The following is a 24,340-nucleotide window of genomic DNA, read 5'->3' as shown; positions in this document are numbered from 1 at the left end:
TGCAGAAATATTAATAAAATTAACATACCAGGGAATCCATCATCTGCCTCAGCCTCTCCAGGTCCACTGCCTATGCTGCTGTTGTCCAGCCCAATGTGCAGTGACTGAAGCTGGGAACGAAGCTGTTCAATGTCACTGTCTTTGCTGTCCAGAGTCATCTGCAGTTCAATCCGTATCTGACTCTCTTCTGCTATTTGCTGCAGGGAGAAATTGCAAGATTTCCTATTAGCACAAAGTTTGGTTACTCAGAGAAAATTATGCAGAATTTGTAGCCAATCTCAAAATACATTCTGTGTATTTCTTTTGGTTGGGGAAATTCAGAAATAGAGACTGGATACGCAACCTTACAGTCTGTATTCTACAGAATATAGACTGCAATGTTTATATTTACAAAAGGATCTTACTGCCTGCATTTCATTTATTTCCTTCTGATATTTGATCATCATCTGGGTTAACTTTTCTCGTTCAGACTTCAGTTCCATATGCAGCTTCCTATTTTCCTTCTCCTTCCGCCGTACATCAGTGTCAGCTCCACGTTTGACTGGACCTTTCCGATTCATGATTTCAGCCAATTTATTCACAGCCTTCCCGTGGGAAAGAAAAAAGTGACAAAAAACACACTAATAAATACCCAGAGTTATGTTGTGAAGAAATGAAGTCTTCTCTCCATCTATAACCTGGCATTTCTAACTATAAACTAAGACCTCTGCAATCCAGTACTACAAGCTTCAAGTTTGCTTTAATTCAATGTATTACACAAAATATAAAAGGTAATTATGCCATTTTTACTTAAAGCAAGCATCAGCTGTGTGAGCACTTTCACACATTTAAATAATCCCTTCCATTTTCACTTGCTAGACCCAAAATATGTCTTTGTATTGAAATGCCACTTGTTCTAAAAAAACAATCTAGATTAAAATCAGAAATGTACTTCTTTATAAAACTTGTAGAGGCACTACAAACCAAGACTGAAACCAGTAACATATCAAATCATTTGACAGAAATGAAGACTTTTGCTAGTGGAATACATCTGGATTAGAAGTTCCTCTATTATGAATCAAAAGGATCCAGTTTCACTACATTGAAAATCTACTTAGATGAAGGAAAAATAAAACAAATATATTTTCCCTCAGACCAAAAACAAAGAAAGTATTACTAGCACATATCAACAGTTTATAATGGAAAGTATTCTACTAAAAATTATTTGATACATGAACACTGTGTCTGCATGCATTTGAATATATTTGCTTACCTGGGTTTTTAATGTTCTTTCATTCAACAACTGTTTCTCAAATTGTGCTTTAATATTTCCTACATTTGCTTCTTCTTCTTTTAGCTTCGTAATTTCTGTAGCAAGGTAATTAAAAGAAAATCTATGAAAACTCATTACAAACTTATATAAGTATTATAAAAGAACAAACCAAGTTTCAATGTAAATCACATTTAGTTCAGAGATTACATACGTTCTTGTGCTTCCTTCAGTTTATTGTTTAGTTCTTCTTTCTCATTAGCAAGGTTAGCCACATCACTGGTTAGTGTCCTATTTGCTTCCTCCAACTGGAAAAAAAAAGGACATGTGACCATGTAACAAAACTCATTTGACAAATGAAGCATTACAGGACAGAAGGAAATGCTGCAGAGTGAGACCAGGATAAAGATAAGAGGACTTGCTGTAAAAGGGGTAGAGGCACAGAAGAAAGAATGGTCAGAGAAATGCATGGAAGAAAAAGGTAAAAAATTCTTGAATTTCAATCATAAGAAATAAATATTTTTTAAATGCTAGGTTATATTGCGTATCTCTGAATCTGCTAAACAGCAATGGATAATTCAAACTGCAAATAAAGCTCATGTACAACTTCTACCAAAATTACAGATCATGTAACTCACCGAGGCTATGGTGGCATCTTTCTCAGTAAGCTCCTGTTTGTGCCTTGCCATCATCTCTTTAATCTCCAGCTCTTTCATAATCTTCTCTTTTTCCAAATCAGAGTACTGCTCTTCAGCAATGGAACGGGCAAGCTGTTCTGAATCTGCTTTTGTCAAAGTAATCTCTAGCTGAGCAGCCAAGGAATCTCTGCAAATTATTGATATACACTTTTAACTTTAAAATGGGTAGGATAGGGAGGGGAGGAAAGAAAACAACAAAAAGCCATCCTGATCTTTTATGCATTAATAGTCCAACTAACAAAACCTACCTCTCATCCTGTAACTCTTGTATCTTTTGCTGCATTTCCTTACACATTTTGGTCTTTTCCTCACATTCTTCTTTAAGTTCTCGAACTTGTGTCTTATAGAGAGTCTAGAATTTAAAATTGGAAAGAAAATTATGTTATTTCCATACTCTATACTTTTGAAGGTCCACAAAAATGACACAAGTTGACATGATATGCAGTTCCTTAATCACACTAATTGGAGTATAATTGTGCAATGCCTTCTCTAAACTTACCTAAATGTCATCATCATTCAAAAATGTGCTTTGGTTATTTTACTTTGCTGTTGTTCCTTTTTTAACTTGAATATTTGTGAATATGTAGATGCATGATATACATTTTCTATGTTTGTATACATGCTGTTAAAGATACTCTACATGTGAAAATCACGATTTCATACAAATTCATAAGTATTAGAAGAAAGTAATTAATTTCTTTTTCTCTACTATTTTAAATCTTTGTCTGATGCAATTAGGCATGTGGAGTTTAGATTCTAATCATACAAATCTATGAAGCCAACATGACAGTTAAAGAACAAAAAGAAATACAGGAATAAGAGGAAAACCAATTAGAAAATAATTTGAAATTCAAAATTTCATGGAATCAATATAAATCTAGAACTCTGAAGAAAATGAAAGCAACATTATATTGCTCTGCATCATTCACATGACTGACTACAGGTCAAGTACAGACAACTCTGAGTGTACTTACTGCAGGGATTTCAAGACAGATTGTCTCTCTCTGGCCCACCTACAGCAGTCAACTGACCTCAATTCTCCCTTTCTCTCCTTTAATGTGTGTAGTATTTTCATCTATATAACTTTAGGCCTCCTCCTTACTGACCTAAATCCACAAAGAAATCTTAATTTGCCATTAATATTGAAATAAGCCTTTTGGCATCTCCTGCAGTGCAACTGGCTGTCCACTGTTAATAAAAATCAACCTCCACATGATAGTGATGATTTTTAAGCATACTACCTATTTATTTTGGTGCACCTTACCACAATACATAAAAAACTCCCAACAGATCACTACCAAGCTTGGTCATAATGCAAGATTTCCTTCTGAGCCATAGATGCACATGTTTTGTCACATCACGTGAGAATACAACTATATAACATGGAAGAGATGCTGAATGCAAAAGGCTTAAAACTTGCAAAAAATTATTCACACTGTGGAAAAAAGCTGCTTGACTCCTCCCTCTGAACTTCCCTACAAGGCTGGAACATTTCTCAACATAAACTCTTTTGTGCTGCTCAGTGATCAAGATCAAGGCAGCAGATAACACTGGAGACAGGCACAAGAAAAACAAGTAGCTTTGGGTTAGAGATGTGAAACGTCTGGTGGCTGAGGGGAAAGAAAAGCTAACATACTCAGTAAACAGATTAATATAAAAATAAAGTAGACTAAAACATACTGAGAAATACTGTTCAGCTTCAAGCTGGTCTTGCAGCTCTTTCATTTGTCCATCTGCATCTTGACGTTCCCTAGAAAGGAAGAACATGCTTTAGAGATATGAAGATATTCCAAAGCAATAAACAGAAAAGACAGCATTCACACTCTTGAGATCTCCAGTAATTTCTTGACCTAAGTATCATCACCTATTAAATCTGAAGCTTTCTCTGGGTACCAGCTTTCTTTTTCACTTGCACAACTGAGAATACTGCAGTAATAACATAACAAGTCAGTTTAATACTGCTAACACACTAACTACAACAGCGTTCACAAAGTTTAACTAGTAAGGGACACTGATAAACACCACCAACAGAATCTTATTTCTATGTAAAATGTTACTGATCTGACTGGTTGTTTGGAGTCTCTTGGTTGCTACAGCACAGTCTGTGAATGTCTGTACTCCTTGACATGTGTATTTTCTTGAATTCATCTGTTCTTTAAATAACAGTCAGTTCCACAACAACAGAAATGTAGCAGAAAAGACTTCTGCCAATTTTCCACATTATGGTTACCTTTTACATGACTAACTGCAGCTTGCTGACAGAAAGGCAAAGCACAGGGAGACAAGACATCCAAAGTCATAAAGGACCTAGGACTGATACCTGTGGTAATCTGGATTTTGGATTCACAAGAAAGTTCTCAATGAATAAAAAAAAAAAAAAAATTCTTTCCTTACTTACTATCAGGTGCAAATGCTACTTGTAAGACCTTGAAGAACTACTGACACTCCTATCTGAAGGTCCAACAGATGTGTTTAAAGATCTGTAGTACTAGATATTGCCAATAAGCTCTCCTAGACTAATAATTCCAGTAACTTTCCTCTTCATAATTAAGAGATACTTAGACATTTAGTTAAATAAGTGTTTCTCTGAAGTTTCAGATTCATATTTAATCTGTATTTTTTAAGAGTTTCAAGATAACAAATATATTTTCATACAAATCTATACATTACTGAATCACTAGGGCAAATCTCAAGTCACTGTAAATTATTTTAAAGAGCAATTAAGTTTTGCACTGTAGAATAGCATATTCTTTGTGGCATTTTTTAAAATTAATTTTGCTCCCAACTTTTGTTCCAAAAATATTTCAAATCAGTAACATTACTAAAACATATAGAACAACTTGCATACTTGCGGAGTTCATTGTTTTGTTTTTCCAGACTTAATTTGATTTCCTGAAGGTGATTGTTCTCCTGTTTTAACTGCTTCTCTGACATTTTCAAGGTGTTGACCTGCTGTGTTTGCATCTTGAGGTCATTTTGAGTGAGACAACGCTTTTGTGTTTCTTGCTCTATTTTTAAAGTCAAGTTTTTTACCTGAAAAAGAAGCAGAAACCTGTGAATTTTACAGATCTACACAGGAAAACAACATTTAAACAGTCTCTAATTAACTTCCTTTACATCTTTTGGTAAATCAAAGCTGCTTCCTGACTAAAGGCATTAGCACACATTAAATTACCTAGTTTTTCCATGCCAATCTCACAGCATTTACCGCTATAGAGGACAAATCTTTTAACATGAATAATTCTGAAATATTTCAGAAAAATGAGGCCACATTCCACAAAATGGACTTTTTAAAGTTTCAAAGGCAGAGAAGGAAAACTTTGTTGCAATTTTCATTCACAAGTATTCCCAAATAACAGGAAAAATACTAGGACAGTGAAAAGGAGGTTTGACTCAGACTCCTTTTGTCAGCCCTCCTTACATCTTCGCTTAGTATATCCTTCTGCCGAAGGAGCTCGTTGATTTTCTGTTGTGATTGTTTCAGATCACAGTCCAACATGGAGCGCTGCTTCTCAGCTTCCAGCAGCCGATTTTCTACTTTCTGCTTTAAAGCTCTCTCTTCCAAAAGCTTCTTTTCCATTTCTGTGAAGTAAAATATATAAGACATCAGTGAAGTGTAAACCAGCAGATTTTGGAGGCCAAAGGGAAGAGGAAGTCTATTCTGTACTAACAATAAGCCACATGTTTCTCCTTCTAAAACTGAAGAGAAAAACTACTTAAAAGTGATTAATTAAAATTTTCACAGTAGATACACACCCAGAGGATGCTTCTTCAAACATTTCTGACAGAGCTATTTCCTACTTTTCAGCTTCTAGATAACTTCCAGTTTATCTGCAACATCTCTGAGATGAACAAAACAGATGGAATTTTAAAAATAAAGCATTTAAATCTACTGTGTTCAGTCTGTGATAATATAAAATCAAAGAGCTGAAGCTGCTTGGGAACCTGATATGCCAAGTGACTCAGGCATTATTACTGAATCATTTTCACTTCTTTGAAGATCTGCATGCTCAAAATTTTTGTGAATGCTCTGCAATTGGAAGGACAGGATCTGCAGGTAGCTTTTTAATTAGCTGCAATAAACATAAGCTATTTAATTCAAAAGTAAAAGCCATCTTCTGGATTTTTTTGGTAATTATACCTCTCTTCGAAATATTTCAGTTGTCATGAGATGCACCAAAATATGAACAGTGAAATATTATCTACCTTGTAAAATTCACACCTAAGTCCAACTGAGATGTCAAATACATACCTTTCATGGCTTCAGATTTTGCTTCCTCTATAGACTCATAAATCTTATTTTTGTCTGCTAATCGTGCTTTTGTGGCTTTATGTTCAGCTTCTTCTTGTTCAAGGTTCTGCTGCATAACTTTAAATTTATATGTCATATCTATTTCCATGTTGCTCTTTTCCTGTTAAAGAAAAAATAACATTGAAATAAAATATTAAATACATCAGGTTAGTGGCAGAATTTTAAACAATAGTAACATTGGAAGGATGCTTGGAGTAGAAGAGAGAGCTCATGCTAAGGAACTAACTGAAAACTCACTCCCAAAAATGTTTTTTTGTGAACACCAAAGTTCTCTAAAAATGTACTATGACGTCTCCAGTTCTCAACAATTACAGAATTACTGCCTTAATGACCAACATTCAGCAGTAAGAGCAGCTCAGAGATTAAGTTTATTGAAGAAATTTTTCAAGCCTTTTGTTTCAAAAACAAATTTGTTAAAAAAAATTCTATTAGCAGAGGCTCTTATTTTTACCAATAATGAGAGTTTGGAAAAAGTTCACACATGAAATGAAATGTAGCTACTGTACTGTTAAGGTACACACTGGAGTACATAATTAGGTACTTAAGTACTTTAGAAGTAAAATATATCATGATTGTACACTTCTTAAATTGGAAAAAAAATTAAAAAGGTTGAAAACAAGGATTATTTTTTGTATAGGTTTGGTTGCAATGTCTCAAGTAATAAAAAGTTCAAAAATTGCATAAGAATGTAACACAAATGTTCATTTAGCAGTGTTGTCACCTTTTCTAAATCTGTGAGCTTTTCCTGCAATTGTCTTTTCTCCATTTCCAGTTTGGCTAACGCACTCTTTCCATTTTTCACTTCTTCTTCGAGGCTAGATATTCGACCTAAAATTTACCAAAACATCAATGAGGCTGGTCAGTGTGTGAAAACAATGCTGTATTTTATCTATTTAGAGATAACACTTTTGAAATGCAACAGCTTCTAATTCTGACTATTAAGAATGTCTCCTTTGACTCTAAATGTTATCAATAATGTTTTATAGATGTTACCACACATTTTTTCTTAAATGCTGTTCACAATTATGCAATGTTTTAAAAAACAGCACACTTATCCAGTAACAGTCTGAAAGTCAAATAACACCACCCTAACAAGAAACAAGAAGCAACCTTAACTTCAGAAGATTTGCAGAAATACCTTGTAAATCACTGATAATTTCTGATCCATGACTTCGATCTCTCCTTTCTGATTCTAGGGCTGACTGAAGATTGAGATACTCCTTCTCCAGTTTGAGTTTTGCATTCTCTAGCAGGCAGTTCTTATCTTGTAGCTCTCTATTATTAATTTCCAGCTGCTGGATTTGCTTTGTGCTTTCTGTTTGGTTCTTCCTTAACCTGGCTGCAGTATCAGACTCTGACCGCAGCAAAGAATTGGCTTCATCCAACTAAGATTGATAAAAACATACTTCAGAAACAATTAAAATATAAACCTCACTATTTCTACCACAGAATACTAGGTTACATGGATTAAAGAAGTAAGGATTATATTTTAATATTACTTCTGAACACCAAAACTTAATGAGAAAGAATAGCTTTTAAAACCCAATTAAACATTTCAAATTCCTCCATTGTCAACAAAATCTGTACTTCAAGCAGTGATTATTTTAAAATATATCTGTATAAAGTTGGCATACCTGTCTTTGCAGTTGGTTGATTTTTTCATTGGATATTTGAGAATTCTGATTCCTCTTTTTTAGATCTTCAAGTTGGTCTTTCAAACTATTAACTGCAACAAAAACAAGTCAACATTGTTAATCATTGTCAAGAAAATGCTTCAATAGGAACTATAATTCATTTATTTTAAGTATTAAAAACCCACATCAAAATGGAACCTTCAAGCATGGTTCAACATACCCTCATTTTCCAAATTGCGTTTCTTATCTGCTTCATGCTCTGCTTTCCTCTGGTATTCTGTATTCTTATGCTGAAGAAGAGCCTTCTCTCTCTCTAACTGCCTGACTGCAGACTCTACATTCTTCCTTGAAGTTATCTGGATATATTTAAAAAAAATACACCACTAATTACACACACAGTAGTGATATTCTTACACGATAAAAATACAGCTCATGCACTCAGTTTAGTCTGCAATGGAGGAAGCCAGTCTATCTGCCTGCTGCAAACACAACGTCTCAGAACACGTGGTCAAATCTAGCCCAGGATGTCTATGGCCAGAAGCTTGGCAATTTAAATACTGTTTGATCATCTGGATCTGACAAACCTGGCAGACCTGCCTAAGCAGTCACTCTGGGAGCAGAGAAACATACATGTAAAGGTAAGGTCTTGACATGCACCTGCATGAGCCATATATTAAACTATACACAACCACATCCAAATATGTAGAAGCAAAGGTGGGCAAGAAATAGGGTCCTTTTACTAACACCAACAATGCAAAGCATGGCTTTCCTCCTCTGGAAACACTCTCTCACAACTTCCATTTTTAAAATCTGTATGGGATATTTGTGTCATGCTGTCTGGTAACTTAAAAATATGGTAAATAACTAGTTCTGGAAAGAAGTGTGCAGTTACAATACAGAAATCATAATGAAAATATTTTAGCAGTAATGATTTCATGCTTGTGAATACCAAGAAATCAACTCATCTTATTTGCTAAAAAATATACAGGTACTCAAAACAATTTGGTATTATCAAAGGAAAAATCACACACAAATGTTAAAAATAAGAAATCCATGGCCTTACCTCTTCATCAAGCTCTTTTGTTATCTTCTCTAAGCGAACACTTGTAGACCTGAACAAATTTGAAAAATAATTTTAAACCCTGCTGATACAGAAATTAAACACAGAAATGAAAATGTTTGGATGTGTTTCAGCAATTTTATGTAAGGCGCTTCTGTCTCATTAATTTTATGTAAGATATTCTATTTTAAGCAATAACGTGAAACCTCAAGGACTGGTGAAATCACTGAACAGTGAGATTCCTATAGGGAGTTAAAGCAAAAAAAAACCTCAACAAAAACCCCAAAAAAACACCCCAGTAGTCAGAGGACTAGAAATAATTAAGCCAGCAACTTACAGTGAGGTCTGCTTGAAGGGCTGGGAATCCCCAAAGTGGATTAAAATGCTTTTATGCATTCAAAAACAAAAGGTCTAATAAAACATCTTTATAAACATACCAAACATGTTGAAAGATTCTCACCTGTACTTCTGTTCTAGTTCATCTTTGGCTTGTAATTCATTACTGAGCTGTTCTTCTAGCTTGCTTAGTTTTTTCTGAAACTGTGTAAAATGTCAAAAAAGCATGGCCCACATATAAAAATGCTTTAACAGAAAACAAATGCAATTCAATTAAATAACAAAATAAGGGAAAGCGAGGAAAATCAATCTAATCTTCCAGTATATTATTTTAAGACCATCATTAGAAGGTTACATTTTTACAAGGTATTCATTCTGATAATTTTAAATCCAAAGATTTATAGCAACAAAATTTGCTGCATGCTGAATTGAATTGAACCATCACAGAATTATGTGCCACAGATTGTGAATCATTAAATTTATATGGGCAAAAAACATTGTTACCGGCCCTTTGCTGTGCTCTGTAGCCAGAGACTTTCCACTGGAGCAGATGTATTTGGATAGCATTTTCTAAATGAAATGAAAAAATAAAAAAGGGGTGTACATGACCAAATTGGACAATATTCAGATAATATGGCTAAACATGTTCAGTGACCTCACACAAAGAAGAATTTCTTAGTCTTACACCTTGGAAGCTAATCAACACTTTAGAAATGCTTTGATTTGTTTACTAAAATATTAAAAAAAATTTGATTATTCATGAAATAAATTATAAAGAATAAAATTTGGATTAATGTCTTGACTTCAGGCTTTCAAACGCATTTTCCTCCCTTCCTCCTCTTCCTCTACCCACCAAACACAAAATGTGAAAATGTGGTTTTCCAAAACACTTATAATTGTTACAATTAGAAGATTTCCACAACAGGAACACTGAAAAGGACATCAAAACCGGAGATTTGTTGCTTGAGAAAATACAAATAAAATAAGATGTAAAAAGTGAAATGCAAAATTTTACCATCTGCATTTACTAACAAAACATAAAGCAAACATCATGAATGTGACCTTATGTATTTTAAACAGCAGTACCATTTCTATTTAAAAGGTCAAGTCTAAAGCTATTCATCTATTCATCAATGACAGGAAGGAAGTGGAGTCTAATAAACATTTACATTTAAATTTATCTGATCAATACATAATGCATTCCTCTATGTATTTTTTAAACTTTGAAATGAATTGTAAGTTTTAAGAAATGTTTACAATATACTATCTACACTTGAATAATACAAATGTTTAAGTAATATAATGAAGTAAGTATATGAAAATACCATAGCTTTTCCTGTCATGCAAACTTAAATTCATTTGTCAATCTTCAAAAGCTGGATAAACATGTTCCATATGCTCTAACTGGAGTATGCTTTAAACATTCCTTTATCCCTGCAGGTGACAATTTACATTTTCAAACTCTGAATAAATCAGTCATGAATCATTAATACATGTGTGGGACCTTCACAAGAGTAATGTTGTCTGTAGGAAACTGAGCCTCACACACTAGCTTTCCAAGCAAATTCTGTATGCAAAAAGCATTTCAGAAAAATCTGTATTCATTTATCTTTGTACTATAGCACCTTAACACTTGAGTACAACTGTTTCAAAATACAACTGGTTTGCCACTAATAATTTCATGAATAAACATTTAAGATACTTCACATCCACATAAAATTATGTAGGAATTTTTTTATTCCTTTCATAATTCAGATACTATACTTACCTCTTGGCTGTCCTGTAAACAGAAAATATCATTTTTATTGAGGATCATTAAAGACAAAAAGTCCCCCACAAAACTGCTTAAACAGTTACTTTAGACTTTGTCTTTTCTTAACTGACTTAACAAAATTAATCACCCCATTAATAGTAATGAAAAAAGGCACTAACCTCATTTTTACTAGATTGCACAGATTCGTTCTCTCTGCAAGACTGAGAGGAGTCACTTAGCAACCTGTCAAAAACAAAAACAAATCCCTCCAGGTCTTACTCAAGTTTTCATCAACTCTGGCACTCTTGTCATTTTAATCAATTCTCTCAAGTCTCAATTTGTCCTACACTGCTCTCAGAACGAAGCTTGTTTTATTCTGATGTTAGTGAATCTTTCTGATTTGAATCTTTCCTTAACAGAATGTTTCCAAAACTATGGCAGCTTGTCATTTTTTAATTAACACAATTATTTCTTGATTATTCAAGATGAATTCTAGAAAGTTATCATGCTGTGTAAGCTTTTTTCTAAAACAACTAATAAAAAACCATTTTAGAAAAAACCCCAAATCTATTACAATTTTAATCCTAACTGATTTTTTAAGATATCATATACTTTTGTGCATATGAACATACATTGTTTAATCAGAGTTATCGGAATAACTGAAAGAGAAATTATTTTACTCAAACTTTGCATTTTGTATCTTCACAATTGGACATAAATTAACATAATGGAAGGATTAAATCATGCATTTAGAGGGGAAAAAAAGGGATGAATATAAGAAAACTGTGCAGGTATGTTTATAAAAATGCATATCAAAGTATCTCATACAAATTATCTCTGTAGTAGGTAAATCCTATGAAAGGCAGCTGGTTTCCCACGAAGGCTTTGGGGATTGGAAAGGTTTCCACGTCTCCCTTGTCGTCCTCAATGTCATCAAAATTACTGCTATCTATATCACTGCTAAGCTCAGGAACAACAGGAGCAGCAGCTACAAAAAGGGAAAAAAGATGCAATTTACTCCAAGATTCAGTCACTTGCTATATACTGGTATTTCTCTAGTGTTAAAAGACTGTATTACAAGTTGTCCTCAAATAAATTGGAGTTAAATATGTATTAACCAGATAGCAGATCTGGAAATATTACTGTGAACAATTTTTTATAGAGCAATCTATTTTTGTATTCATTGCCTAATGCATAGACTATCTAGTATGCAAGACATATTTGCTCAGGTAAACACACTTGAGAATACAACTTTAAATCCAGTCATCATTTTAAAACTTCTTAGTAAATGTAACTTTAGAAGTTATGACAAGCTTATGAGAACTGACTTTAAAGCTATCAGGTCCTCAATACCATGCATGAAAAGCAGTAAAACTGACAAGACCACTGTCGAACTAATGTCTTAACTACCAGAAGATTAAAAGAAATATGAAAAAAAAAAAACAAAAAACCCACCTCAAAAGAACAAAAAAACCAGATAAACAGAACCTAACATACATTCCTTTTAGTTAAAAACTGAAACATCCAATTCCATTGTTTAAAATGGAAATGTCTACATTAAAAACATGATAAAGGTGAGGTAATTCCAGTAGGAAAAATTATTAACCCTTCCTCATATGAGGTTTTATAATAGAAGTGATAAATATGAATGTTTGGCCAAGATTTGTGATAGATAGAAAGTACTTAATTTATATAACAGCAAGTTTTTCATTTCTACTATTGTCAATACTGAATAAAATAGAACTTTTAACCTGATTTACTTACTCTCTCGAATGTTGTCCCAGTTCCACTGATCACTTCTGAAGAAAGGGTGATGCTTTATTTCTTCTACCCCATTTCTCCCAAGTCGTACATCCCTAAACAGCAATTAATCTGGAGTCACATCAGGAAAAATAGCTGCTTTTTTTTTTTAAATTTAAATTCTGATTTGTTCATAAGCAGCAATGAAACTTTCAGTAAAGACTGTCCATGTTAATCACTCTAATGGTCAAACAAAAACAAAATTTAAAAACCACCAACCATTAATCTCTAGTTTCTTATATAAAATGTACTGATTCTTAGCATTCACTCTCCCTGTGACTGCTAAAATGTCCAGAATCTGGAGTCTGCCACGTGGGGAGTAAAGCAAGAAAGTAAGCACTGAGGCAAAAACTAAGAAAAAGCTAGAAACACAAACAAAAACTCAACACCCTTGAGGGAAATAAAACTGCAGAACTTTGGTGTGTGCCAAACCACATGACAGACCATAAGACGCAAGTGAAGGAAGGTCCAACTTGCTGCACAGAACAGTTATTCAAAGCTGGACTAAAATAAATATTCTAAGAATTCCATCCTCTGCCCCAAAACTAACCCTGACACTCCTCTTGCCGATATTTGCCGTGAAGTAAATTTTAAGTGCAACAAGAAACTTAAAGTTTGAACATAGAAGTCTCTCTTGAAACTATGTACAAGAACAGGACATAAAAACAATGCATGGAAAAGAAGCAATAAATCCCAGGGTCGATGTTTAGCCCTCTAAGTGCTTCAGCAGTGATCACACAGCATCTGTTTCAAATAAATTGCTCGAGCCCTGTGTTAAATATAAACAGGAAGAGGGACGCACGTAGTGGAAGTCCACCTTACTACATTTACACTATTAAATTCTAATCATATTTTCTCTCTACCCTTCAGCTCCTAAGGGTGGAAAATGCTGTTAAATAAAGCACATCCTTCCTGACCAACCGCAGGCTTGCTCAGTAGAGCAAACAATCTCTCTTTGAATGCAAAACCCATTATAAGGCATTTTGTTTTCCTAATCCCTCCTTCTATAGCAGCCAGATGTCCTGCTCCAGCCAAGTTCAGGTGACCACAGGAAAGCATAAGAAGGCATCATTGAGCCAGAGTTAACTGTGGGCCTACACTGTTCTTTTAAATCAATGAAATAGAAGATTATCTCTGCTTTCTGAAACTAAACAAAATATAAGTGTTCGGGTCAAAAATAAGCTTACAGAGCTTAATTTCAGTAAGTGGCTTAATTCCATTAAGGGAAATTTCTTGGATTTTTTTTTTTTTAGCCAAAACACTAACTTTGGAGGACTGTTAGCTGTATTTACCAATTAATGCAACAAAGGAAATGAAAAAAATAATCCACCACAATAAGAAAATGTAAACAAATTCAGTAAATACATGGTCACTTTCAGAAAAGTATTTGCTTGTACTTTTTTTAAGTAACACCCACACAGACATTGAGCAAAACAATTTTGTCCCTCCCTTGGAGGCTACAAATTACTTTCAGTCTTACGGGTTTGTTACTGTAATTGGAAGGATTTGTCCAGACAAACTGTGTTATTAACAGGAGCTGTCAGAACTGCTCATAGAAATAAAATACAATACCTGGAAAACACACCTCAAAAGAAAAACTACAGAACAGGAGGTTTGGCAGAAGAGATTTGAACAGAGATCAGGAGAAGTAGAAGGAATTAATTTTTACAATGTACCATCCAAAATAAATACAGCCAATACATTCCAAAATAAAATTGTAGCAGAACAATATGTGCACTTACCTATCAGTTAAAAAGGCACAGATAAGGTTCTTTGCATGCTTAGAGATTTCTACATCATCTGGGAAATGCAATGAGTTCTTATGATCCATAATTTTACTATATGTTCCTACTAGTGAGTCTGCATAAAAAGGAGTATCACCTGAAAATAAAATAATTGGCTGTGACTACATCATGTTTAAATTATGTGACTTGAGTAAGACAACAGAGATAATGAAAAGCCTGCAAGCATTTACCTGGAAGAGTCTTGTATTAAGAAAAAGAAAAAAAACTGAATATGAAGTGTACAAATACTGTACACTACTAAAATATTCTTTCCCTAAAATGTCTGTGTTACAGACTACACCATTTTCCATCCTGTTTATCACTACCAAAATTTTGCCTGGTGAATTACATATTTTGTTCTGCCTTAAGACTCTCAATATATATTCTAATTTACATAATGGCTGGCACCCATATGAATCAATCTTTAAACATTCCAAGGATAAAGTGAACCAAAACTCATTAAAGACTTGCTAATGCACATTTGTTGGAAGAAATCCACCAAAGCTCTCAGAAGACCATTTCAGAGGCACACAGGTCTATCCTCCCTAAGGCATGTCAGCTCTGAGCAGAAGCCTTCCCAGTGTGTTACCACACTGTTAAACCCATATTAATAAATCTTGTTGACTGACAAATTACATCAGCTTGAGTGCCCATATTAACAGGGCAGGTGGCTTTTAAAATAAAAGACTCTTCTCACCCAGAAGTTTCCAGCCTAGGCTATAGTTAAAGATATTTGCAAAGAAACTAGACTTAAGAAAGGTAAAACTGGGGCAAGTGAAAAGAAAAGGCTGTGATAAAGGCAACTGACAATTAAATTAACTGGCAACATTCTCAACATACAAATGGTTTGGGTCTGTAATCAAGAATCTGCAACTTTTACAGGAATCCTTTTTCCCAGCTAATCCATAAGTTTAATAGAGAAGGTGAAAATCAGTCATGTGAGCTAGGATCTTTCCTTGGTTCAGCAGGAATCACCTGGCATGGCAGGCTGCAGCCTTCCAACAGGGAACTGAGCATTTCAAAAGCCATGAAATATTATATGAAATATTAACATGAAAAAATGTACAAAGATACTAAAGGACAACAACCATTCTGCTTTCAAAAGCAGAAATTAATACACACCAGCTTGAACTTAACTTCTAGACTGTTAGTAAATCCATTAGGTTGCCATACCAGTGTATAGCAGGTGGGAATCACTGATATTTGCTGCTGCCTTCCTCTTTCCCAATCTACCTCTTCTCAATCATCTTGTCTTGGAAACAGCTTTGATTTTGGCCACACCTCAAAACTATCTTAAGTCACTGTACTAACCTTACAATTCATCCTGTTATCAACATTTTACAGCTTACTTAAGCACACAATAAAATTGTCATTTTCATAAAAAAATTAACATTTCCATTACTTCTGCAGCTTTATAAAAACCAGAATAACAAAACAGTCTCTGTGCTGTCTTTGAAGTGCAGAGTTTTAGAAGACCATAGCCAGAATGTGCTACGTAAGGACAGAAAAAAATAGATACTTTCTACCAATGTATGGGATATGGAGAAATTAAGCAATATTTTCCTCCTAGATAAAAAGGAGGGGGGGTGGGGGAAAGAGGTTCTGAAATGCTAAGAAAACATTCTGGACAGCAATGCCAAATATTTTAAGAACTGAATAATTTTATTTACTGCTAAAATTGTTCATAAGAGACTATTAACTATAAACCACACATTCTTAACGTCAAAATGTTGCAATTCTGAAGGAGCTGGACATAGTAATAGCATCATATGTTTAAGTGTCTTTCCTGGCTCAAGATACCAGAAACATCAAATCTGCAATATTCCCAGAAAATGCTGATTTGGATTTTTAATAATTGTATGCTTAATTCCATCCTTCCATAATCAGTATTTTGCTACCAGACTATCATACTGATCCTCACTATATTTTAAGATGCAGATGACTCATCTCCTGAACAGATTATATTCTATGTTTGTTGCCATAGCAGTCCAGTGTATTTTACTAGAAAATCCTGACTCAAGCACAAAAGAAAGAATTGAGCCATACTTCCACACTTTGACCTAACAGAAGACATTGATGTGGTGTGGAAAAGGAGGAGAAAAGGACAGTCCTGCCCATGCCACTCCTTTCTCATCTCTTGTGTCTCTGCAAACTCAATCCTGCCTGAGGTGGCACAAATGTGGTGAGGTAGCTGACCCCAGTTAAAACTATTCTAAGAATTAGTTTTAAGCTGAACTGAGTCAGGGAACTAATCAGTGAGCAAGCACGCAAGCAGCTGCTGCAGCACGCGAGTGACAGCGCAAAGGGAAGAGCAGGGAAGCCGCAGCATCAGCCAGGAGTCGGGTACGAGCAGCCCCAGGCAGCAAAGGGCAGCTGAAGGCACAAGGAAGACTCAGTGATAATCTCATTAGCAGAAGAAATCATTACTTACCAACTAACATCTCAAAAAGGAAAACCCCTACAGACCACCAGTCACATTCCCGTCCATAATAGCCATCGCCCCCCTGTGATTTCAGGACTTCGGGCGAGATGTAGTCGGGAGTGCCCACGGCTGTGTCGCAGCGCACCATTCCTGTCTGCAACAGTAACAACACAAACAGCTCCGTTCAGGGGCTTCTGAGCACCTCACTAGGCAATTCCTCTGTCAGCAGGACAGAAAACCATAGATAACATAGCCTGAAACACTTGGTTTGAGGAGTGTGTTTTAAAGACTATTTATAACACAAGAAGCAATAGGGATTGAAATGACGTTTCTTAGTAAGGTGCTTACCCCTGCCCTGTCTACTCTACAGTGATTTCTCTTGACTTCACCTCAAAATTCACCAATTTTATTATTCTTACCATTGGTTTTAATATGAAGGAACACACTGTATCAGACTGCTCTTTTTCTCATTGAATCCAGGGACAAATTTTAGAATAATTTTGACAAGTTATGAATTTTAGGCACTACAAAGCAGATACCTAACCATTTTATATCATTCAGCTATTAAATCAAGCTATAGGTAATTTTTATAGATGCACCTTGCTTTTGTTTAAAGACAGGAAGAAGAATAAAAGGAGAAGCTACTTTTATAGAATAGCAAAGCTTTATTTTTTAAAAAAATGTTTTTTATTAACGTATTACCACCGTTGTATCAATGAAATGATTCCTCACCCTCTGCTTCCTACTAACAAACTAAAAATGTAGGGACAAAGTGACACAGAAGCATCAATCAGCTCTAGCATCATTCTGATTCAGTTATAAGTCTTGTTTCCTTTATTGAAATTCAGTGAATTCACTCCTGAGACCAGATGGATGAATGAAATTAAATCCTAGATGATGTTAGAGAAATATCAAAAATACACTCATCTTTTATTCTATTTCCCAATCTGAAGTTTTATCAAAATCATTTTACAAAGGTTCTTTGTACATTTTGCCATCAGCATGAAAGGCAATACTTAATAATTCTGAATATTAATACAGAATATTAGTAGCATCTTTCAAGTTCAAAAGGCATATTTAAAGAAAGTAAGAGAAACATTTCATTTTGGGAATTATATTATATTACACAAAATTTAGACACCACATTACAATATTCTTTCTCACACACAATTTGAACTGTGAAAACCTTTTATTTCTGTACTAAAACAGAACTCAGGAAGTCATTAACCAGCAGAAAAAAACTAAAGGTATGACTAAATACTGTAGAGACCTATGGAGTACTTCATGTCCTCCTGGCAAATGCCTGTCTTCTATGACTCCATTCTAAAACCGAGACCTAAAGAAATTTTAATTTCTCAGTTCCAGAACGAAGAGCAGGTATTCTGCATTCTATACTGGTTGAGATAGCCCATAGCTTATTCATATTGGGATAAGAAAATGAAATTTGCTCTTTCTCTATTAGCTCTATTGTGTTCATTAGACAAAGAAAAATAAAGGCAAACACATTTTAACACTGCAAAATAAACTAAAGCTCAAAGACGTCAGAAATCTGAAGTTGAGAGCATTTGAAAATGCACCTAGCACATGGCAAGGAACCACTGTTTGAATATCCTGCTTGTCACAGCACTCTGTGCATTAAGCTGCATGTCTCCTCTGAAGCCTAAGCCTCTCTTTGCTTTGAGTACAGGAGGAATTGCTCTAGGGTTATGTGGTTCTGCTCATCCAGTAGGACTCTGCCAACTTAATGAGGCTCCAACACTGGTGTGTCTATCTCTTCCTTATCCAAACACAAAATTACAAGGGAAAGTCTGAATTTTTGCTCAGTCAAGTCTGGTTGAAGCCACCTGAATCCCTCCTTGGGTAAAGAGATTCTTCAAAAACCAAGTCACCAAAACAATTCTGAAAGACTCCTCTGAAGTCTGCAGCTTCAGTCACAGCCTCTCCACCTTGACACCTAAGCACTTAATAACACCCTATGTCTCATCCCTATATAATTAATGCACCAAAGCAAGAATACTTTTTAATATGCTACACATGTTGATATTTTCTGAAGCCCTAAATAAACAAAGTAAATGCTGTACCAAAACCCAGACAGACCTACACAAATCTGATAGCTGGTATGCAGCAACAAGGAAAGACTTTTCAACCATATTACAGATGCTAAGGAATTTGATGCAATAACACTAAGTTTTCAGACAAGGTGCCAAAGAATTGAACAGTAAAACAAACAAAAAAATCTACAAAATAAAAAAAGCCCTTGCATGCTAACACCAGATTCAATGGGCCATAGCTGTCTGAAGCACATGAAGCTGGTTATACTTACTCCCCATAAAACTCTCTACCTTCTGTCTCAGGAACTAACCTAGAAATGCATTTGCAGATCACAGAACATCCTGGCTTGGAAGGGACCTGAAAATTCATCTGAGTCAACCGTCATATGAAAAGGAGCTGATATAAGATTATCTAGCACCCTGTGGGACTGCATCACAAAATGGGGATTCTACTATGTCCCTGGGGAGGTTGGCCCATTATGTCAATATAAAATTCCCAGATTTCTGTTCCACTCATTTACACACTTCTTCCTTCAAAGAACTTGCATGTTGTTCTGCATGCATTTTTAAGCACTGGCTACCTTTAATACCACAGTCAGATCAGCATAAAAGCTGAGTAAACAGGGACATGCTCTCTGCCCAGTACAGAGCACCTTGGCAGTCCCTCCACCCTGAAGAGACTTGAATGGTGCTGTTTAGTCTGGGCAATGTGTTACTCAAACACTAAGCCTCTGCTTATGCCAGAGTAGCACACTAACTGTAACAGTTTCCATGCGAAGCTTTCTGTCGGGAGTCTCAGGTAAGTGTTTAACCTGAAACTTTTCTCATCACCTCAAAAGATCAAGGTGGACCTTGGAACTCATCTCCTTCAGCTATGTGAGAGCTGTACAGTGCACAACAATTTTAAAAAATAGACTGTCCAGGAGACAGCAATGTTCTTGAAGCTTCTGACAGCTTGGAGGTGAGGCTCCCTGTAGTGTTTCCCAGCATCATTCAGTATTATTATATTACCGAAGACAAAGCAATTCAGGTTTCATCTTCAGGAGGATCTCCATCCAACCTGAAGGACTTGCTGTCTTGAACCAAGGCTGACAATCAGGCTTTTACTCCCTCAGGAAGTTCCTTCCAGTAAACAAGAGCTGGAGGGTGTTTGTGTGAAAACAGGAGCTGCACACATCAGCTGTTACCAGCAGACAAGGCACTGAGGCAGGAAGGATCCAGCAGAGTCCTCTTCACTGGACAAGCTTCAGTAAGAAAGAAGCTGAGATCCAAAAAGAGGAACACACTGCTTCTTTCAGCTGAACTGCCTGGGCTGAGGCAACAACCCCAAGTGGCAAACATCCCTTCTTTTGGTCACTCTCTGAATCTGAAAGCTCAGGCAGCACAGGACAGTGCTGTTTGTGGCAACACTGGGAGCTCCTGGCCCTATGATAGCTACCAAAGCCAACTGCTGTTAGCTTCTTACACAACACCTCTGGATTAGACAGAGACTAGTGAACCCTGCCCTGGTCTACCTTATCATACCTAAATACCAAAAAAGGCAACCATGATTCCTACTTAATTTTTGAGTCTAACTCCTTATTCAACAACAGAAATAGTCACTTTGCTGCAGATTTTAAAACAGACAACCAATTTTAAAAAATCCCAAAACAAACAATGAAAAACACCACCACAAATTCCCAATTATCACAACTGAGTTACATAAACAGAAAGTTCCTTTTATACTGGAGAAGATCACTAAAACATTTAGCAACTCTTCAGAAACTCTGCTGCAAGTGTCTGTTCTGGCCTGGCCTGGCTGACTAAAGCAAACATTGAACAGCAAAGGACAGAAAAATCTCTCAACAAATTGCAGCAAATTTTTCCTGAGCTCCCAACAGCGTAAGGAAGATGCTAATGCTCACAACTGCTAAAAGAGATCCAAATCCAAAAAATACGTAAGTATTGGGTAAGCATATATTTTCTACAAATCAGTCTGTCAACACCAATATTATATTTACACAGCTGGGATGTGTTCATGTTTTGTAAGAAGTAGCATGAGATTTGGAGACAATCCAGAACCTCTCAGCTTCTGAAGTTTCCTGTAGAAAAAAATTTTTGCCATTCCACTGAGTCTGAGAAACACAAAAAACTTAAAATGCAATCCTTTTAAAAATTAACTACTCTAGGAGATCACTGGTCCACTGATGATGCCCAGTCTAAAGTGGAGCTCACTGTAACTTTTTATGAGACACATGGATGCATTCCTCACATTTACAGCACCATCATCCACATTTTAGTATTTTAGTATTTAGTAATTCCTTTAACAATAACAGTGAAAAAGAAAAAACTAAAAGATGTAGGCCCACCATTTCTGGAGTCTGTATAACAGCACAGAGGATCAGCTTTTTTTGGGTTTTTTTTGGTAGATTTATACTGTGAACTTTTTTGATGCTTTTTTCTTATCACTTCCAATGTACAATAGATTCCCTTAAGGCATTACAATCTACTGACTCAAAACAAATAATAACATTTTTAAGGACTGAATTTTAAAACCGATTTAGTACTTTTGAATTTCTCAGTTAAAGTAAATGCTGTCCTCCAAAAGACTGGCAAATAAATAAACAAAATGGAGGTAAATATTATCTCTGCCTTTACTAACAACTACAACATCAACAAAACTGAATAGACTGAACTTCAATAAACAGCTGCAGTTAATATATTATCATGTAAAAAAACTCACCCTAAACAGACACAGTACTTCTGGATACTGCTGAAGAGACATTAACTTAATGAAACAAATGCAAATTAAGTAGATAGCAGAAATTATATCAAGGACTGCCTAAACAATACAGAAAAAAACCCCAAAACATAAAAGCAAGTAAGCTTAAAAGGATCACCCTTGAAAATGCTACTACAGAAAACTTTCATGGACCAGGTAAATCATAATACACATTCATATACAGTTTTTTTTATATATTTTATAATCTGTTACAGTTTTTCATAGGAAGAATACTGCCAGTTTTTCATAGGAACAGTATATTCTGTAAATTACAACATAACACTGTTCCAGGTAAGATTCTAAGGGTGCAAACTACAAAAGGTAGTTTTATTTTCAAGTTTTTTTTAATAATATAAAGCATTATGTTAAGAATATTCTTACAGAAACTTGTAAGAAAACTGCATTTGGCTGTAAATGGCTAAATCTGGACAATTAAATAATTTCAATTGACATCTTGGCATCCTGATGAATAACTAACAGAATTTTTTTATCAATATATCACATACCACTGCTGCTGTACTGTGACCTCATTTGAATGACCACTAGAGGATGCTATGAGAACAATTAGATACAGGGAAAAAAAAACCATACAGAATGTATCTTGCCTATAAAATAATTTCATTTACAAAAAAATGTCAGCTTATGAACTGTTCCAACGTTATTAATGTTGAAAGTAAGAATTTTCTTGCAAGCTTTTCAAAAATTTGGCAAAAAAATGTACCTCAGAAATTCATAAACACACATGCTTTCAAAAATAGTAAAGAGTAAGTTTACATCCTTCTTCCATGTGAGAGAACAGTTTATAACAGAAAAGATTACACTATTTAAAGGACTCTTACATTTAAAAGTATGAAACAAGAAACAGCTATCTAACCAAGTAGATCATTTGATGAATACCTTTGGGTAATATACTTCAGAAGAAAATAACCTTAGATATAGATGCAATTTAGAATTACAGTTTAATAGATGGTAAATTATTCAGTTGCATACTTACTTCATCCATTTTCATGCAAGTGCCAAAATCTGCCAGCTTCAGATGCCCATACTTATCTAAAAGCATATTGTCAGGCTTCACATCTCTGTGTATCAAGCCCATGGAGTGAATTGCATCAAGAGCAAGAACAACTTCAGCTGTGTAGAACTTGGCCCATTTTTCAGGCACATCATAATTGCTCATAAGGTTTACAAGATCTCCACCTGGCATGTATTCCATTACCATGTACAAATATTTGTCATCTTGAAAGGCACAAAATAGCTGCAACATTAAAAAAAGGAAAGGAAAAAAATGCAATTAATTTTCAGACAGCTATGGAAAAGAATAAAGCCCTTTATCTTGAAGTTTCATTAAACCTGAGAATATGTTTTCAAGATTACTTTTAACATGCATAAAATACACATTTTTCTATTAATCATGAGAGCACCTTGAAATTTACTGAACTTCAAAACCCCTCATTATAATTTTTGAGAAAGTAAAAATATTTCCTGATTATTTTAATTCTATAGTCATCTATCTATTTTAAAATTAAGACATTAAGAAGTATCCCAGAATCAAAAGGCAAAGTATCAAATCTGTGCAGGGAGCATCATGGTCTGATTTGAAAATAGCTCAACAGTGAGCATCTTAGGCTGTTTCCAAATTTTCTATATGATAAATTCCTTATCTCTGTATATGTTTGGAAAGTCACCGCTGACTTTGTTCTAAATCAACACATACTGAAATAAGAAATAAATCCAAAATGTTCCTGAACACAATATTAACACAACACAATGAAACTGTCCTTAACAATAAAATACTGGTCTGGTGTAAGTTGCAGTCAGTATGTTTTCTACTGGCATGATAGTGAAAGTAAGTTCAGTCTCTTTAAAATTCCAGACCTAGAGCACTGAAGTTTTAGAGATTCCACTTGGTGATCACCAGGTCTGAAAATAGCCCAGGTCCAGCAAAAAGCATTACTATCAAATGTTCAATGACTGTTGTGAAGAAGTGTTTGAAAGTCTCACCTCACTTCTAGGAAATACTGCCTTACCTTAAAAACTAAAATCATTCACATCTTTAAATTACACACAAAATTGGAAATGGATGTGTGGAAAGGACGAAGTTGGAATCACAGAGACTGTGGAGGATGAGGAACCTTGAAAGGTAGGTATAATATTATTATGGAGATTTGACCTTCAGATTAAAATTACTTGTATAACTAGTGACAGAAGACCTAGATTAGAAATGGATATTTTAATACATGTATGTTGCACTGTATTTGTTTACACAAATGGGTAACAGATGCAATACGTAGTACAATAATGCATTGGGTCATTAAAATCCAAATGAAGATTCAAAATAATCTCTATTTTGTCGCATACAGAGATATTAATATAATAATAAATAACAGCACTATGTTTTTATACAGTACTTTTGTTACTGATCTCATGGGATTTTATTTAAAAAATTTAAATTATTGAGGGCTCTTGTTTCATTACTTTTC

The 24,340-nt window shown here is 35.0% G+C and overlaps 1 protein-coding gene across 5 annotated transcripts in view; it reads right to left on the bottom strand.

Annotated features, from left to right (window-relative positions):
• Positions 1-24,340, bottom strand: part of ROCK2 (Rho associated coiled-coil containing protein kinase 2) — a 98,317-nt gene that overhangs the window by 15,722 nt on the left and 58,255 nt on the right. For 3 of the 5 annotated variants that reach the window (XM_079298065.1, XM_079298067.1, XM_079298068.1), the window contains exons 5-27: positions 22,855-23,115; positions 17,058-17,202; positions 14,585-14,723; positions 12,807-12,898; positions 11,871-12,030; positions 11,222-11,285; positions 9,794-9,859; positions 9,414-9,493; positions 8,957-9,005; positions 8,114-8,249; positions 7,894-7,985; positions 7,398-7,644; positions 6,981-7,087; positions 6,200-6,359; positions 5,369-5,529; positions 4,796-4,980; positions 3,628-3,697; positions 2,196-2,299; positions 1,888-2,074; positions 1,464-1,557; positions 1,253-1,347; positions 405-584; positions 29-197 (exon numbers count right to left, since the gene is read on the bottom strand). In XM_079298065.1, coding sequence (XP_079154191.1) covers positions 29-197; positions 405-584; positions 1,253-1,347; positions 1,464-1,557; positions 1,888-2,074; positions 2,196-2,299; positions 3,628-3,697; positions 4,796-4,980; positions 5,369-5,529; positions 6,200-6,359; positions 6,981-7,087; positions 7,398-7,644; positions 7,894-7,985; positions 8,114-8,249; positions 8,957-9,005; positions 9,414-9,493; positions 9,794-9,859; positions 11,222-11,285; positions 11,871-12,030; positions 12,807-12,898; positions 14,585-14,723; positions 17,058-17,202; positions 22,855-23,115 — 3,043 coding nt within the window. The remainder of the gene's footprint in view (positions 1-28; positions 198-404; positions 585-1,252; positions 1,348-1,463; positions 1,558-1,887; positions 2,075-2,195; positions 2,300-3,627; positions 3,698-4,795; positions 4,981-5,368; positions 5,530-6,199; positions 6,360-6,980; positions 7,088-7,397; positions 7,645-7,893; positions 7,986-8,113; positions 8,250-8,956; positions 9,006-9,413; positions 9,494-9,793; positions 9,860-11,221; positions 11,286-11,870; positions 12,031-12,806; positions 12,899-14,584; positions 14,724-17,057; positions 17,203-22,854; positions 23,116-24,340) is intronic. The other 2 variants (XM_079298066.1, XM_079298069.1) reach the window with 1 other exon arrangement.

The sequence above is a fragment of the Erithacus rubecula genome, assembly GCF_903797595.1.
Source record: "Erithacus rubecula genome assembly, chromosome: 2".
Classification (NCBI taxonomy): domain Eukaryota; kingdom Metazoa; phylum Chordata; class Aves; order Passeriformes; family Muscicapidae; genus Erithacus; species Erithacus rubecula.
This window is presented reverse-complemented; position numbering and strand designations above follow the sequence as displayed.